Genomic DNA, 16,704 nt, shown 5'->3' with positions numbered 1-16,704 from the left:
CCGGCAAGGCAGCAGGTTTGGATGGTATTGCAGTGGAATTTATTAAAAAAGGGGGTGACTGTATTGTTGACTGGTTGGTAAGGTTATTTAATGTATGTATGACTCATGGTGAGGTGCCTGAGGATTGGCGGAATGCGTGCATAGTGCCATTGTACAAAGGCAAAGGGGATAAGAGTGAGTGCTCAAATTACAGAGGTATAAGTTTGTTGAGTATTCCTGGTAAATTATATGGGAGGGTATTGATTGAGAGGGTGAAGGCATGTACAGAGCATCAGATTGGGGAAGAGCAGTGTGGTTTCAGAAGTGGTAGAGGATGTGTGGATCAGGTGTTTGCTTTGAAGAATGTATGTGAGAAATACTTAGAAAAGCAAATGGACTTGTATGTAGCATTTATGGATCTGGAGAAGGCATATGATAGAGTTGATAGAGATGCTCTGTGGAAGGTATTAAGAATATATGGTGTGGGAGGAAAGTTGTTAGAAGCAGTGAAAAGTTTTTATCGAGGATGTAAGGCATGTGTACGTGTAGGAAGAGAGGAAAGTGATTGGTTCTCAGTGAATGTAGGTTTGCGGCAGGGGTGTGTGATGTCTCCATGGTTGTTTAATTTGTTTATGGATGGGGTTGTTAGGGAGGTAAATGCAAGAGTTTTGGAAAGAGGGGCAAGTATGAAGTCTGTTGGGGATGAGAGAGTTTGGGAAGTGAGTCAGTTGTTGTTCGCTGATGATACAGCGCCGGTGGCTGATTCATGTGAGAAACTGCAGAAGCTGGTGACTGAGTTTGGTAAAGTGTGTGAAGAAGAAAGTTAAGAGTAAATGTGAATAAGAGCAAGGTAATTAGGTACAGTAGGGTTGAGGGTCAAGTCAATTGGGAGGTGAGTTTGAATGGAGAAAAACTGGAGGAAGTGAAGTGTTTTAGATATCTGGGAGTGGATCTGGCAGCGGATGGAACCATGGAAGCGGAAGTGGATCATAGGGTGGGGGAGGGGGCGAAAATTCTGGGAGCCTTGAAGAATGTGTGGAAGTCGAGAACATTATCTCGGAAAGCAAAAATGGGTATGTTTGAAGGAATAGTGGTTCCAACAATGTTGTATGGTTGCGAGGCGTGGGCTATGGATAGAGTTGTGCGCAGGAGGATGGATGTGCTGGAAATGAGATGTTTGAGGACAATGTGTGGTGTGAGGTGGTTTGATCGAGTGAGTAACGTAAGTGTAAGAGAGATGTGTGGAAATAAAAAGAGCGTGGTTGAGAGAGCAGAAGAGGGTGTTTTGAAGTGGTTTGGGCACATGGAGAGGATGAGTGAGGAAAGATTGACCAAGAGGATATATGTGTCGGAGGTGGAGGGAACGAGGAGAAGAGGGAGACCAAATTGGAGGTGGAAAGATGGAGTGAAAAAGATTTTGTGTGATCGGGGCCTGAACATGCAGGAGGGTGAAAGGAGGGCAAGGAATAGAGTGAATTGGAGCGATGTGGTATACCGGGGTTGACGTGCTGTCAGTGGATTGAATCAAGGCATGTGAAGCGTCTGGGGTAAACCATGGAAAGCTGTGTAGGTATGTATATTTGCGTGTGTGGACGTATGTATATACATGTGTATGGGGGTGGTTGGGCCATTTCTTTCGTCTGTTTCCTTGCGCTACCTCGCAAACGCGGGAGACAGCGACAAAGTATAATAAATAAATAAAGAAATATATATATATATATATATATATATATATATATATATATATATATATATATATATATATATATATATATATATATATATATATATATCCATATACGTACGCATAAGCATTAACCTGGGACGTAGAGCTAACAGCTGGGTTGATAGAGAATTCCTCCATTAATACACTCCAACCGTAGAGGAAGGTGTAGCTGAGGTCCATGATATGTTCACCTGCCATGACCGACCAGGACTTTTGCACCAGCCACAGTGTGGTGCTCCACACGAGGAAGCTAATGAAGAGCAACAACCAGATTGCTCCTGAGAGTGTCACCAAAGAAGGTATATTGTAGAACATAGCCCATATAACATTTTAGGCCTGTTTGCAAAGCTTCTTATAAAACAAACACCATTGGTCTACATTCTAATGAGCCATGAAGTGTATTACTGGTGGCATAGGAAATGATCCTCTCGATTATTATGTTTAGCAGTGAATTAGATGCCAGAAAAATAGAAATTAGACAAAGCGATGGTTTTCTCCATTAACATGAATATACAATTAATGATTACGTTATCAATGACTTTAGACAGACTGAAGCAGCCTCTGGCATAACTTTAACATATATTGATGAAATTCATATCATTTTCCCACAAGAAGTTGTTTTGTGACTCAGGGAGAGTGACTAGTGCATTGTGAAATGTGAAGTTCTCTTCTGAAGGTCATGAGCTGTAACGTTCTATATGGACCAGTTGATTTTATTAGTAATGCATTATCTTAGGTAATTAGATATCTTTTGGCCAATGACCTCTAGTAAATATATTCCAAGAATACTCGTATACGACAAGCATATTTATCTTTGGAAACTAGAGTAAGACTAAAGCTTTTATGTCGTTATTTCTAAGAAAATGCTCACAGGAGACAGTTCAATTACAGGAACCCTATTAAAGAATATTACAGAATAAGCAGCCTTAATATTCTAAGGTGATTCAGTATCATTACTTACAGACAGGATAATAAGTAAGTCTACTAATGTGTTTAAGCACAATTAACTAAACATATCACTTGGTTTCTATATTGACTCTCCTGGGAAATAAGGAAGGGAGACAGTTAACGGTCGTGCGTAAATGAGAAGGAAGCAATACCCATGAATGGTCTGATGATGGCTAGCTGTTGAGGCAGGAGTCCGGGCTTCAGAGAAAATATAACGAAGTATTCCTGGGTGTGAAGGACCGAGTATTCCACAACCTCTTTTCTCTTTGGTGTGAGGTCGAGATCAAACCCAAAATCTGCCAGCTGGTGTTGGAGCATGCCTATTGTGCCCGTCCAGTTCCCGTCCGCCGTATCTACACCCCACTGACGATCCAGCGGCTCCCGAACCTCGTACCTTTAAAGATGCATTCATGTGACGCCACCTGGGGATATACTGACACATACTTTCTTAAAGTGAATGAAAGAAAACGCCTCTTTGGACATCTATCTCACTATCCTACGCTTCATCTTTTTAGTATTATTCTTTTAACGAAATTTGGTCTGTGAAACAAACTGATATATCTGGTCGTCAATTTCAGTTTGTCTCATGTTGAAGGAGTAGACGTAATTGAAGGTTTCTTAGATCTTTTGCTTATGTTAGCTGAAACGGCCTGAGCAATTGAATGCATTAATCAACGCCATTTCACAAACGCTATATATATTTATTTATGGATGGGGTAGCTAGGGAGGTAACTGCATGAGTTTTGGAGAGAGGGGCGAGTATGCAATCTGTTGGGGAAGAGAGGGCCCGGGAAGTGAGTCAGTTGTTGTTCGCTGATGATACAGCGCTGGTGGCTGATTCGAGCGAGAAACTGCAGAAATTGGTGAATGAGTTTGGAAAAGTGTGGTGAAAGGAGAAAGTTGAGAGCAAACGTGAAAAAGAGGAAGATTCAACAGGGTTGAGGGAAAATCCAAAAGGGATATAAGTTTAATTGGAGAAAAAATGGAGGAAGTAAAGTGCTTTACATATATGGGAGTGGACTTAGCAGCGGATGGAACCATGGAAGCGGAAGTGAGTCACATTGTATGTGTGTGTGTGTGTGTGTGTGTGTGTGTGTGTGTGTGTGCGTGTGTAGGAGGGGGAGGGGGGGTCGAAGGTTCTGGAAGCGAAGAAGAATGTGTGGAAGGAGAGAACGTTATCTCGCAGAGCAAAAATGGGTATGTTTGAAGGAATAGTGGTTCCAACAATGTCATACGATTGTGAGGCATGGGCTATAAATAGGTTGTGCGGAAGAGGGTGGATGTGTTGCAAATGAAATGTTTGGGGACACTATTTGGTGTGAGGCAGTTTAATCAAGTAAGTAATGAAAGGGTAAGAGAGACGTGTGGAAAGAAAAAGAGTGTTGGTCAAAGAGCTGAAGCCTGTGTTGAAATGGTTTGGACACATGGAGAGAATGAGTGAGGGAAGATTGACAAAAAGGACGTATGTGTTAAAGGTAGAGAGAACAAGGAAAATAAGGGAGAGAAATTAATGGTGGAAGGATGAAATGAAAAAGATTTTGAGCGATCGAGGCCTGAACATATAGGAGGGTGAGAGGCGTGCAAGGACCAGAGTGAATTGGAACGATGTGGTATACCGGGGCCGAGCCGACATGTTGCCAGTGGAATGAACAAGGGCGTATCTGGGTAAACCATGGAAAGGTCTGTGAGAACTGGATATGGAAAGGGAGCTGCGGTCTCGGTGCATTACACATGGCAGCTAGAGACTGACTGTGAATGAATGTGGTCTTTGTTGTCTTTTCCTAGCGCTAACACGCTGAAGTAGTGGGTAGCGATGCCTTTGCCTGTGGGGCGGAGTAGCGCCAGAAATGGATAAAGGAAAGAAGATATGAACATGTACATGTGTATACATGTATATATTTGTGTATGTGTAACTATATATATATATATATATATATATATATATATATATATATATATATATATATATATATATATATATATATATATATATATATATATATATATATATATATATATATATATATATATATATATATATATATATATATATATATATATATATATATATATATATATATATATATATATATATATATATATATATATATATATATATATATATATATATATATATATATATATATATATATATATATATATATATATATATATATATATATATATATATGGCGCTACCTCGCAAACGCGGGAGACAGCGACAAAGTATAATAATAAAAATATAGATATATATATATATATATATATATATATATATATATATATATATATATATATATATATATATATATATATATATATATATATATATATATATCCCTGGGGTCATGGGAGAAAGAATACTTATAACGTATTCACTGCGTGTCGTGTCGTAGAAGGGGACCAAAACGGGATGGAGCAGGGGGCTGAAAATCCTCACCTCTCGTTTTTTTTTTTTCCAAAAGAAGGAACAGAGAAGGGGGCCAGGTGAGGATAATCCCTCAAAGGCCCAGTCCGCTGATCTTAACGCTACCTCGCTAATGCGGGAAATGGCGAATAGTATGAAAGAAAGATATATATATATATATATATATATATATATATATATATATATATATATATATATATATATATATATATATATATATATATATATATATATATATTGGGAAGTATCACAATTTTGCGCGTGATTAAGATATTCCTATGAGTCCACGGGGACAATGAAACACGAAAAGTTACCAAGTGCACTTTCGTGTAATAATCACATCATCAAGGGAGATGCAAGAGAGAAATATAACATTCAGTTGATATACATCGAGGAGACGAAGCTAGGACGCCATTTGGCTAACATGTGATTGTCCATGTAAGTGTTCATACTTGTAAATATAATGTGTTTAAACATGGCATATAACGTTAAGAAGTTTATGTGTACTTGTGTAATAAAGATAAACTGAACCAAGAGGCTGTTAAGTGTGGAATTACTCTGCTGACACATGTCGAAGGTGACATGTTGAGAGAATTAATTGATCAGTTGATGTCCTTGTCAATGTTGTAGGAGCCTCAAGATGTTGATAATAGTGAAGGATAGATAAGTTGAAAAATGACAATGGAGAGATTAATGGTAGAATTTGAGCATAAGAAAATACAACTAGAAGTAGAAAAAGAGAGAGTACAGGAAGACATAAAATGAGAGAATTTAGACTGATAAAGAAGTAATACTTAAGTAATACTTAGTAATTCTTAGATATAGAGGGAACAGGTACAAAAGAAAAATTGGAGATAAGGATGATAGAGTAAGTCAGTTACCTGAATTTATAGAAGTAGCAGAGGGCTCCTTTATTTGATTTGAAAAACTTGCACCTATAAAAAGAATGAGATGAAATTGACTGGGCTACGTTGGTGCACAGTAAATTTAAGGGTAAGTCTAGAGAGGTGTATGCATGTCTTAGTGTAATGGAATCAGTAGATTTTAATGCCGTTAAGGATGCAGTATTAAAAGTTGTGGAATTAGACGCAGAGGCATACAGGAGAGGGTTTAGGGACGTCAAGAAAATTAGCGGACGAACTCATCTGGAGACGGCCAGAGAATGTGGAATGACATTTGATAGATGGTGTAAATCTGAAAAATTAGAGACAATGGAGGAGTAGGTACAACTGATCTAGTTGTAACAATTCAAATGTGGCTTACAACCTGAAATATATTATGAAATATGCAAGAGTGGAGTGAAGAATGTGACGGAAGCAGCCAGGATGGCTGACCAGGTAGAATTGGCTAACAAATATTGTAAGAAAGAAATAACAATAAAACAAAGTATGATACGACAGAGTGATAAGCGGAATTATGAAAAACCTTATAAAATTCCCATTATTCAATCCCCATTATTCAAATGTTCAACAGCCTAGTCAACATTTTTTCGTGGAAGTTTTACTTACATAACTATGAATCACAAAACAATGTAGGAAATAGATTCCAAAGATATATACAATACAGGTATTCAAGACCTCAGTTAAGTCATAACCCTTATGCTAGTACGCAGGAAAGACCACCAATGAAATGTTTGGGTTGTGGAGAATTTGGTCATGGTAAATATCAGTATCGAAAATCACCAATGACTATAGGATTAAATGTTGCTTGGGAAGAGAAACAAGATATTAGTGAGATAAGATGGAACCATGGAAGCGGAAGTGGATCATAGGGTGGGGGAGGGGGCGAAAATTTTGGGAGCCTTGAAAAATGTGTGGAAGTCGAGAACATTATCTCGGAAAGCAAAAATGGGTATGTTTGAAGGAATAGTGGTTCCAACAATGTTGTATGGTTGCGAGGCGTGGGCTATGGATAGAGTTGTGTGCAGGAGGATGGATGTGCTGGAAATGAGATGTTTGAGGACAATGTGTGGTGTGAGGTGGTTTGATCGAGTAAGTAACGTAAGGGTAAGAGAGATGTGTGGAAATAAAAAGAGCGTGGTTGAGAGAGCAGAAGAGGGTGTTTTGAAATGGTTTGGGCACATGGAGAGAATGAGTGAGGAAAGATTGACCAAGAGGATATATGTGTCGGAGGTGGAGGGAACGAGGAGAAGAGGGAGACCAAATTGGAGGTGGAAAGATGGAGTGAAAAAGATTTTGTGTGATCGGGGCCTGAACATGCAGGAGGGTGAAAGGAGGGCAAGGAATAGAGTGAATTGGAGCGATGTGGTATACAGGGGTTGACGTGCTGTCAGTGGATTGAATCAAGGCATGTGAAGCGTCTGGGGTAAGCCATGGAAAGCTGTGTAGGTATGTATATTTGCGTGTGTGGACGTATGTACATGTGTATGGGGGGGGTTGGGCCATTTCTTTCGTCTGTTTCCTTGCGCTACCTCGCAAACGCGGGAGACAGCGACAAAGTATAAAAAAAAAAAAAAAAAAAAAAAAAAAGAAGTAATGAGAATAGTATGAATAAATCAAAATGTACAATTTATGAGCCATATGTTACTGAAAGAGAGGTTGGAATTAAAGATAGTCCTGAGAAGAAAATTTTGATTTTGAAAGATACTGGAACAAAACAGAATTTAACTCTAAAAGATGTATTAGAGTTGAGAAAGGAGCCTTACTCTGGGGAAAAAAGAAATGTAAAAAGGTTAGGCAAGCCTATCCCATTGCATTATATAAATCTTTAGAGTGGATTTGTGAGTGGCCGTGTAAAGGTTGGGATATCTAAGGAATTTCCTATGCCTTCAGTATACATGCTATTGGGAAATGACTTGACTGACGAATTTGTCCCAGAGCCTATTATGAGCAGTAATCCATTTGATGTAGATATTATTGCAAAGATGAACCACATAACAGATAAAACTGTAGAGAATCAGACTGAGAGTAATGTACAGTGTAGTGAAATTTGTATCTATGTTGTGTTGTGACCAGGTCACCGTCAAAGAGAGAAGTGGAATGTGATTTAGGTGCATTATTTAAGAAGAGTATGTAACTAGAGACAATACTGTAGATTCTGGAAGTGAGAAGAGCACGGTAGAATTAAAAATTGATGTATATCCAGATTTTGTTGTGGACAAGGAAGAACTATCAAAGTTATAGAAGGTTGATGAGAGTTTGAAAGAATGTTGGAGTGAAGCTGCTAGAAATGAGAATAAGAGTGATGTGCATGTTTGACTTTATATACAAATTGGTGTGTGGAGTCCTGCTTATGTTCCAGCATCTGATCAATACCTGGTCAAAAAGGAGATTGTTGTTCCAAAGAATTATAGAGTACATGTTATTGCTTTATCTCATAGTTCTTGTTTGTCTGGACATTTGGGCATTAGGAAGACAAATGACAGATTATTAACTCATTTCTATCGGGTAAAAATGAAGAAAGGTGTATCCTAGTATTGTAAGACTTGTGAATTATGTCAGAGAGTAGATAAACCCAACCAGACTATACAGCCAACACCATTGTAGACGATCCCTGTTTTTGGTAAACCTTTTAGCAAGATTATGATTGATTGTGTAGGTCTTCTACGTAAAACACGTAAAGGAAATCAGTATTCGTTGATAATAATGTGTGCATCTACCAGATTTCCAGAATCAGTAACATTACGTAGCATATATTCTAAAGATATTGTAAGAGAGTCACTGAAATTTTTCTCCTGGGTGGGTATTATCTGAAATTATACATTCAGATTAGGGAAGTAATTTCACTTCAGGAATGTTCAAGAATATATCAAAGGGGTTACATATAACACTTAAGATGTCAATTACTTATCACCCACAAAGCCAAGGGATTGTGGAGAGATTCCATCAGACTTTGAAAAATACTTTTCGAATGTATTGTGAGGAATTGTCTGTAGACTGGGATAACGGTCTGCCTTAGCCATTGTTTGTCATTGGAGATTCAGTAGACGAATCTACAGTTTAATCCATTTGAGTTAGTGTGTGTGCATGAAATAAGAGATCTATGGAGCATGTTATACTAGAGATTGTCAGGGAAGAGTGATTCTCCTGGTTTATTCAAGTATGTATCAGATTTTAAAAGCAGATTATGTAGGGCTATAGAGATAGCTCCAGAAAATCTGGAAGGGTGTCAAGAAGATTTGAAGGTTTGGTATGACAAAAAATCTAGAAGGAGAGAGTTCAAACCAGGTGACCGAGTGTTGGTATTATTGCCTCAGACAGGAAATCCTCTGAGAGCAAGGTTTTATGGTCCCTGGCTGATTGAGAAGAGAGTGGATGGTTTGAACTACATTGTGAGTACTTCAGAAAGACGCAAGCCAAGCCAATTGTGTCACATAAATATGGTAAAACCTTATCATGATAGAAAGTCTGCAAAGGAAGATGAGGTTACAAATGTGCACTGTGCATGTGTTATGTCTGATGATACAGGGGATGTGGATGGAAGTGAGAATGTAAAGTTGGAGAGATGTGAAAACAAAGTTTTAAAAAAATCAGATATGTTAGATGATTTGAAAAAGAAGCTTGATCAATTAGAAACTGAGAGAAGAGATGAGATCATACAAATGATGAATGAGTTTAGGTGTTTGTTTTCTGATGTTCCGAGGAGAACTGATGTATGACGTCGAAATTGACGATGCAACTCCTATCAGGCAGTACCCTTATGGGATGAATCCTAAAATGAGAGATACTGAGAAAAGAAGTACACTATATGCTGGACAATGATCTGATTGAAAAAAGTCGTAGACCTTGGAGCTCACCTTGTGTGTTTATAACTCAACATGATTGTATTTCCTATAGATTTTGTGCTGATTTCATAAAGGCAAATAATATCAGTAAAGCTGACTCGTATCCTATTCCAAGAGTGGATGTTTGTATTGATCAGATAGGAGATGTTAAATTTGTAACTAAACTAAACTTATTGAAAGGGTATTGGGAAGTACCTTTGACTGAAAGAGCAAAAGAAATTTCTGTATTCGTAATTATAAATGGTTTGTATTAGTATAAAGTGTTGCCCTTTGATATGAAAAACAGTTGTAGTACTTTCCAAAGATTAGTAAATCAAGTATTGTGTGCTGTTAAAAATTGTTCTGTATATATAAATGATATAGTATTGTATTCCAAAACTTGCGTAGAACGTTTGTATTTAGTGAGGTATGTGTTAGTAGGTTGGACAAAGCAAATTTAACGGTAAAGCCTGTAAACAATGAATTTGCTAGAGCAACTGTAGAATGTCTAGGTTATGTTGTTGGTCAAAGATGTGCAAAACCAATCACTGCTAAGATAGAAAGTATTGTAAAATTTCCATCACCGACAAATAAGAAGGAATTATTAAGATTTCTGGGTAGCTGGATATCATCGTTGGTTTGGAAGATTTTTTTTCAATAATTGCTTTACCATTAACCAACTTATTGTCAAAGAAAGTCAAATTTGTATGTTGTGATCAATGTGATGAGGCCTTTAAGAAATTGAAACGGATACTTATATGTACATCCATGCTTTTTACTCCAAGTTATGATAGACCATTTAAATTGTAAATAGATGCTAGTGATTTTGGAGTTGTTGGAGTCTTAATGCAGGAGAAAGATGATATTGATTTTCCAATTTGCTGTTTCTCGGAGAAGTTTGTGACCTACCAGAAAAACTACAGTACCATTGAAGAGGAAACATTGACCTTGATTTTAGGTTCGAATCATTTTGATATATATTTGAGAGGAACAGGTAGACCGATCCGAGTGTTCACGGATCACAATTCCCTTGTATTTTTGTGTAAAAAGAAAAATGCAAACTAACGTTTAACATGATGGAGTCTTTTGTTATTCTTTGGAGAATGATATATTCAGTTTTCTAAGTTACCTTATCAAGTGTACATTATATTGTTTTGAGGGATCGTATCATTGTATGTCATAATAGGAAATTTTGTTTCATAGATTTTTTTCTTTTTTTTTGCTTTGTCGCTGTCTCCCGCGTTTGCGAGGTAGCGCAAGGAAACAGACGAAAGAAACGGCCCAACCCACCCCCATACATATGTATATACATACGTCCACACACGCAAATATACATACCTACACAGCTTTCCATGGTTTACCCCAGACGCTTCACATGCCTTGATTCAATCCACTGACAGCACGTCAACCCCGGTACACCACATCGCTCCAATTCACTCTATTCCTTGCCCTCCTTTCACCCTCCTGCATGTTCAGGCCCCGATAACACAAAATCTTTTTCACTCCATCTTTCCACCTCCAATTTGGTCTCCCTCTTCTCCTCGTTCCCTCCACCTCCGACACATATATCCTCTTGGTCAATCTTTCCTCCCTCATTCTCTCCATGTGACCAAACCATTTAAAAACACCCTCTTCTGCTCTCTCAACCACGCTCTTTTTATTTCCACACATCTCTCTTACCCTTACGTCACTTACTCGATCAAACCACCTCACACCACACATTGTCCTCAAACATCTCATTTCCAGCACATCCATCCTCCTGCGCACAACTCTATCCATAGTCCACGCCTCGCAACCATACAACATTGTTGGAACCACTATTCCTTCAAACATACCCATTTTTGCTTTCCGAGATAATGTTCTCGACTTCCACACATTCTTCAAGGCTCCCAGAATTTTCGCCCCCTCCCCCACCCTATGATCCATTTCCGCTTCCATGTTTCCATCCGCTGCCAGATCCACTCCCAGATATCTAAAGCACTTCACTTCCTCCAGTTTTTCTCCATTCAAACTCACCTCCCAATTGACTTGACCCTCAACCCTATTGTACCTAATAACCTTGCTCTTATCCACATTTACTCTTAACTTTCTTCTTTCACACACTTAACCAAACTCAGTCACCAGCTTCTGCAGTTTCTCACATGAATCAGCCACCAGCGCTGTATCATCAGCGAACAACAACTGACTCACTTAACAAGCTCTCTCATCCCTAACAGACTTCATCCTTGCCCCTCTTTCCAAAACTCTTGCATTCACCTCCCTAACAACCCCATTCATAAACAAATTAAACAACCATGGAGACATCACACACCCCTGCCGCAAACCTACATTCACTGAGAACCAATCACTTTCCTCTCTTCCTACACGTACACATGCCTTACATCCTCGATAAAAACTTTTCACTGCTTCTAACAACTTGCCTCCCACACCATATATTCTTAATACCTTCCACAGAGCATCTCTATCAACTCTATCATATGCCTTCTCCAGATCCATAAATGCTACATACAAATCCATTTGCTTTTCTAAGTATTTCTCACATACATTCTTCAAAGCAAACACCTGATCCACACATCCTCTACCACTTATGAAACCACACTGCTCTTCCCCAATCTGATGCTCTGTACATGCCTTCACCCTCTCAATCAATACCCTCCCATACAATTTGCCAGGAATACTCAACAAACTTATACCTCTGTAATTTGAGCACTCACTCTTATCCCCTTTGCCTTTGTACAATGGCACTATGCACGCATTCCGCCAATCCTCAGGCACCTCACCATGAGTCATACATACATTAAATAACCTTACCAACCAGTCAACAATACAGTCACCCCCTTTTTTAATAAATTCCACTGCAATACCATCCAAACCTGCTGCCTTGCCGGCTTTCATCTTCCGCTTAGCTTTTACTACCTCTTCTCTGTTTACCAAATCATTTTCCCTAACCCTCGCACTTTGCACACCACCTCGACCAAAACACCCTATATCTGCCACTCTATTATCAAACACATTCAACAAACCTTCAAAATACTCACTCCATCTCCTTCTCACATCACCACTACTTGTTATCACCTCCCCATTTGCGCCCTTCACTGAAGTTCCCATTTGCTCCCTTGTCTTACGCACTTTATTTACCTCCTTCCGGAACATCTTTTTATTCTCCCTAAAATTTAATGATACTCTCTCACCCCAGCTCTCATTTGCCCTTTTTTTCACCTCTTGCACCTTTCTCTTGACCTCCTGTCTCTTTCTTTTATACGTCTCCCACTTAATTTCATTTTTTCCCTGCAAAAATCGTCCAAATGCCTCTCTCTTCTCTTTCACTAATACTCTTACTTCTTCATCCCACCACTCACTACCCTTTCTAATCAACCCACCTCCCACTCTTCTCATGCCACAAGCATCTTTTGCGCAATCCATCACTGATTCCCTAAATACATCCCATTCCTCCCCCACTCCCCTTACTTCCATTGTTCTCACCTTTTTCCATTCTGTACTCAGTCTCTCCTGGTACTTCCTCACACAAGTCTCCTTCCCAAGCTCACTTACTCTTACCACCCTCTTCACCCCAACATTCACTCTTCTTTTCTGGAAACCCATACAAATCTTCACCTTAGCCTCCACAAGATAATGATCAGACATCCCTCCAGTTGCACCTTTCAGCACATTAACATCCAAAAGTCTCTCTTTCGCGCGCCTGTCAATTAACATGTAATCCAATAACGCTCTCTGGCCATCTCTCCTACTTACATAAGTATACTTATGTATATCTCGCTTTTTAAACCAGGTATTCCCAATCATCAGTCCTTTTTCAGCACATAAATCTACAAGCTCTTCACCATTTCCATTTACAACACTGAACACCCCATGTATACCAATTATTCCCTCAACTGCCACATTACTCACCTTTGCATTCAAATCACCCAACACTATAACCCGGTCTCGTGCATCAAAACCACTAACACACTCATTCAGCTGCTCCCAAAACACTTGCCTCTCATGATCTTTCTTCTCATGCCCTGGTGCATATGCACCAATAATCACCCATCTCTCTCCATCAACTTTCAGTTTTACCCATATTAATCGAGAATTTACTTTCTTACATTCTATCACATACTTCCACAACTCCTGTTTCAGGAGTACTGCTACTCCTTCCCTTGCTCTTGTCCTCTCACTAACCCCTGACTTTACTCCCAAGACATTCCCAAACCACTCTTCCCCTTTACCCTTGAGCTTCGTTTCACTCAGAGCCAAAACATCCAGGTTCCTTTCCTCAACATACTACCTATCTCTCCTTTTTTCACATCTTGGTTACATCCACACACATTTAGGCACCCCAATCTGAGCCTTCGAGGAGGATGAGCACTCCCCGCGTGACTCCTTCTTCTGTTTCCCATTTTAGAAAGTTAAAAAAATACAAGGAGGGGAGGATTTCTGGCCCCCCGCTCCCGTCCCCTCTAGTCGCTTTCTACGACACGCGAGGAATGCGTGGGAAGTATTCTTTCACCCTTATCCCCAGGGATAATATACATATATATATACACATACACACACATATACACACACACGCACACATACACACACACACCCATACATATATATACATGTGAAAAATGCAAGAAACAATTTAGAAAACTGAAACTTCTAGCTTGAAATGAAATGAAAAAATGAATGTCACATAATTGTTCAACCTCTGGCTATGGAAAAAGGAAATGTTTAATTTATTTACACAAACGTCAATAGTAGTTCTCATTAATTTAACCACTGTATCAATAAGCTTCAATGCCTAAGCTACATTTTTTCAATTTCACTATTTTCTTGTCAAAGCACCATGTATGAAAACTATCACTCCAGTAACACAACTATAAACATTTACTTCCCCTTTAAAAAAAAGTTCTGGGTAAGTCTGTCTCGGTACACTGCGGGACACTACCACCTGGCGAGGTTTATGAATATATAAATGATAAATGTTTTCACTTATTACAAATCATAGAAGGACAAAACATATGTACGAGGCAAGAGAAAGTAAAAGGAAGCAATTGTTTACAAGCTGGAAAAAGGCTAACTCGCTCTCTCTCTCTCTCTCGAATGGCCAAAGAGAAAGGATGTGACACAAAGCTGTTGGTATATTTATAATGTTAATCTGTATACATATCAGTTATTTCAAATACTTATATTATATAACTGAGGCCAGTATATTTGCCAAATGGTTGTTAAGTAAAGTAAGATAGAGAGAGATCAATGTATCAAGTGTAAATTATATTATATATGTCAAGAGAGAGTCATGTTTATTTTTGCTATTGTAAATATAATTCTATAATCTTTTATCACTGGTATTTGACCAACCATTGGTATTTGACCAACTTAACAAGAAGGAAAAGTATGTACATAGTTACGGCCGTCAGCTGTCAGATGTGAGCGAGATGGTAAGGGAATCTGTGTCAAGCTGAAATCTCTCTGTTAACAGAAGTCATTATGTTAGAATAATCTGTTGTAATGGGCCTATGGCTTGATTATCAATCCTATGATATAAGGGTTAGAGGCAGTGCGTAACACTGTTTGTTTATGTGCGTGTGTGTGTGTGTATGTGGATGTGGGTGTGTGTGTGTTTCTCTGCCTGTCTGTTCTTACGAGAAGTTCGCGTGGGAACTGAAGCTGTTGATCATTCTAGCGTCAACGGAGTCTAGTAGGGTGACGGTGGTCCCAGGTTCCTCTGAGTTCCGCTTGTAGTTCGAGTGAGGATAGAATGGAAGACCCAGGATTTCGAACTTGTGGCCCATGAAGTCCTCTGGTTGTTCTGAAACATCATATCATCTTGTTACATTACTTACAGCTTTGCATCATGGAAACTTGACAATTGTCAAAGGCAGAGGTCAACATACTGAGTAGACTTATGAAAACTCATGTGTGGCAGGATGGCGATGGGAATGGATGGGGGCACCAAGAGTGAGAGTGCACATGGGTTTCTATGTATATGTCTGGTTATGTATATGTAGGTATACGTTGAAATGTATAGGCATATATATATATGCATGTGTAGGCGTTCATGTATATACATGTGTATGTGGGTGGGATGAGCCATTCTTTCGACTGTTTCCTTCCGCTACCTCAAAAAGGCGGGAGACAGCGAATCAGTAGAAATTATATATATATATATATATATATATATATATATATATATATATATATATATATATATATATATATATATATATATATATATATATATATATATATATATATATATATATATATATATATATATAAATGCAATTGAGTGGGAGATGTATAAAAGAAAGATACAGGAGGTCAAGAGAAAGGTGCAAAAGGTGAAAAAGAGGGCAAATGAGAGTTGGGGTGAGAGAGTATCATTAAATTTTAGGGAGAATAAAAAGATGTTCTGGAAGGAGGTAAATAAAGTGCGTAAGACAAGGGAGCAAATGGGAACTTCAGTGAATGGCGCAAATGGGGAGGTGATAACAAGTAGTGGTGATGTGAGAGAGAGATGGAGTGAGTATTTTGAAGGTTTGTTGAATGTGTTTGATGATAGAGTGGCAGATATAGGGTGTTTTGGTCGAGGTGGTGTGCAAAGTGAGAGGTTAGGGAAAATGTTCTGGTCAACAGAGAAGAGGTAGTAAAAGCTTTGCGGAAGATGAAAGCCGGCAAGGCAGCAGGTTTGGATGGTATTGCAGTGGAATTTATTAAAAAAGGGGGTGACTGTATTGTTGACTGGATGGTAAGGTTATTCAATGTATGTATGACTCATGGTGAGGTGCCTGAGGATTGGCGGAATGCGTGCATAGTGCCATTGTACAAAGGCAAAGGGGATAAGAGTGAGTGCTCAAATTTCAGAGGTAAAAGTTTGTTGAGTATTCCTGGTAAATTATATGGGAGGGT

General features: G+C 38.7%; 1 protein-coding gene across 1 annotated transcript in view; it reads right to left on the bottom strand.

Annotated features, from left to right (window-relative positions):
• The window catches only part of LOC139763316 (glutamate receptor ionotropic, kainate 2-like), a 77,988-nt gene that overhangs the window by 30,087 nt on the left and 31,197 nt on the right, over positions 1-16,704 (bottom strand). Inside the window, exons 5-7 of the mRNA XM_071689338.1 lie at positions 15,439-15,604; positions 2,806-3,047; positions 1,799-1,983 (exon numbers count right to left, since the gene is read on the bottom strand). Coding sequence (XP_071545439.1) covers positions 1,799-1,983; positions 2,806-3,047; positions 15,439-15,604 — 593 coding nt within the window. The remainder of the gene's footprint in view (positions 1-1,798; positions 1,984-2,805; positions 3,048-15,438; positions 15,605-16,704) is intronic.

This window comes from Panulirus ornatus, chromosome 46 (assembly GCF_036320965.1).
Source record: "Panulirus ornatus isolate Po-2019 chromosome 46, ASM3632096v1, whole genome shotgun sequence".
NCBI classification, from domain to species: Eukaryota; Metazoa; Arthropoda; class Malacostraca; order Decapoda; family Palinuridae; genus Panulirus; species Panulirus ornatus.
Note: the sequence above shows the minus strand (reverse complement) of the source record. Positions and strands in the feature narration are given on the sequence as shown.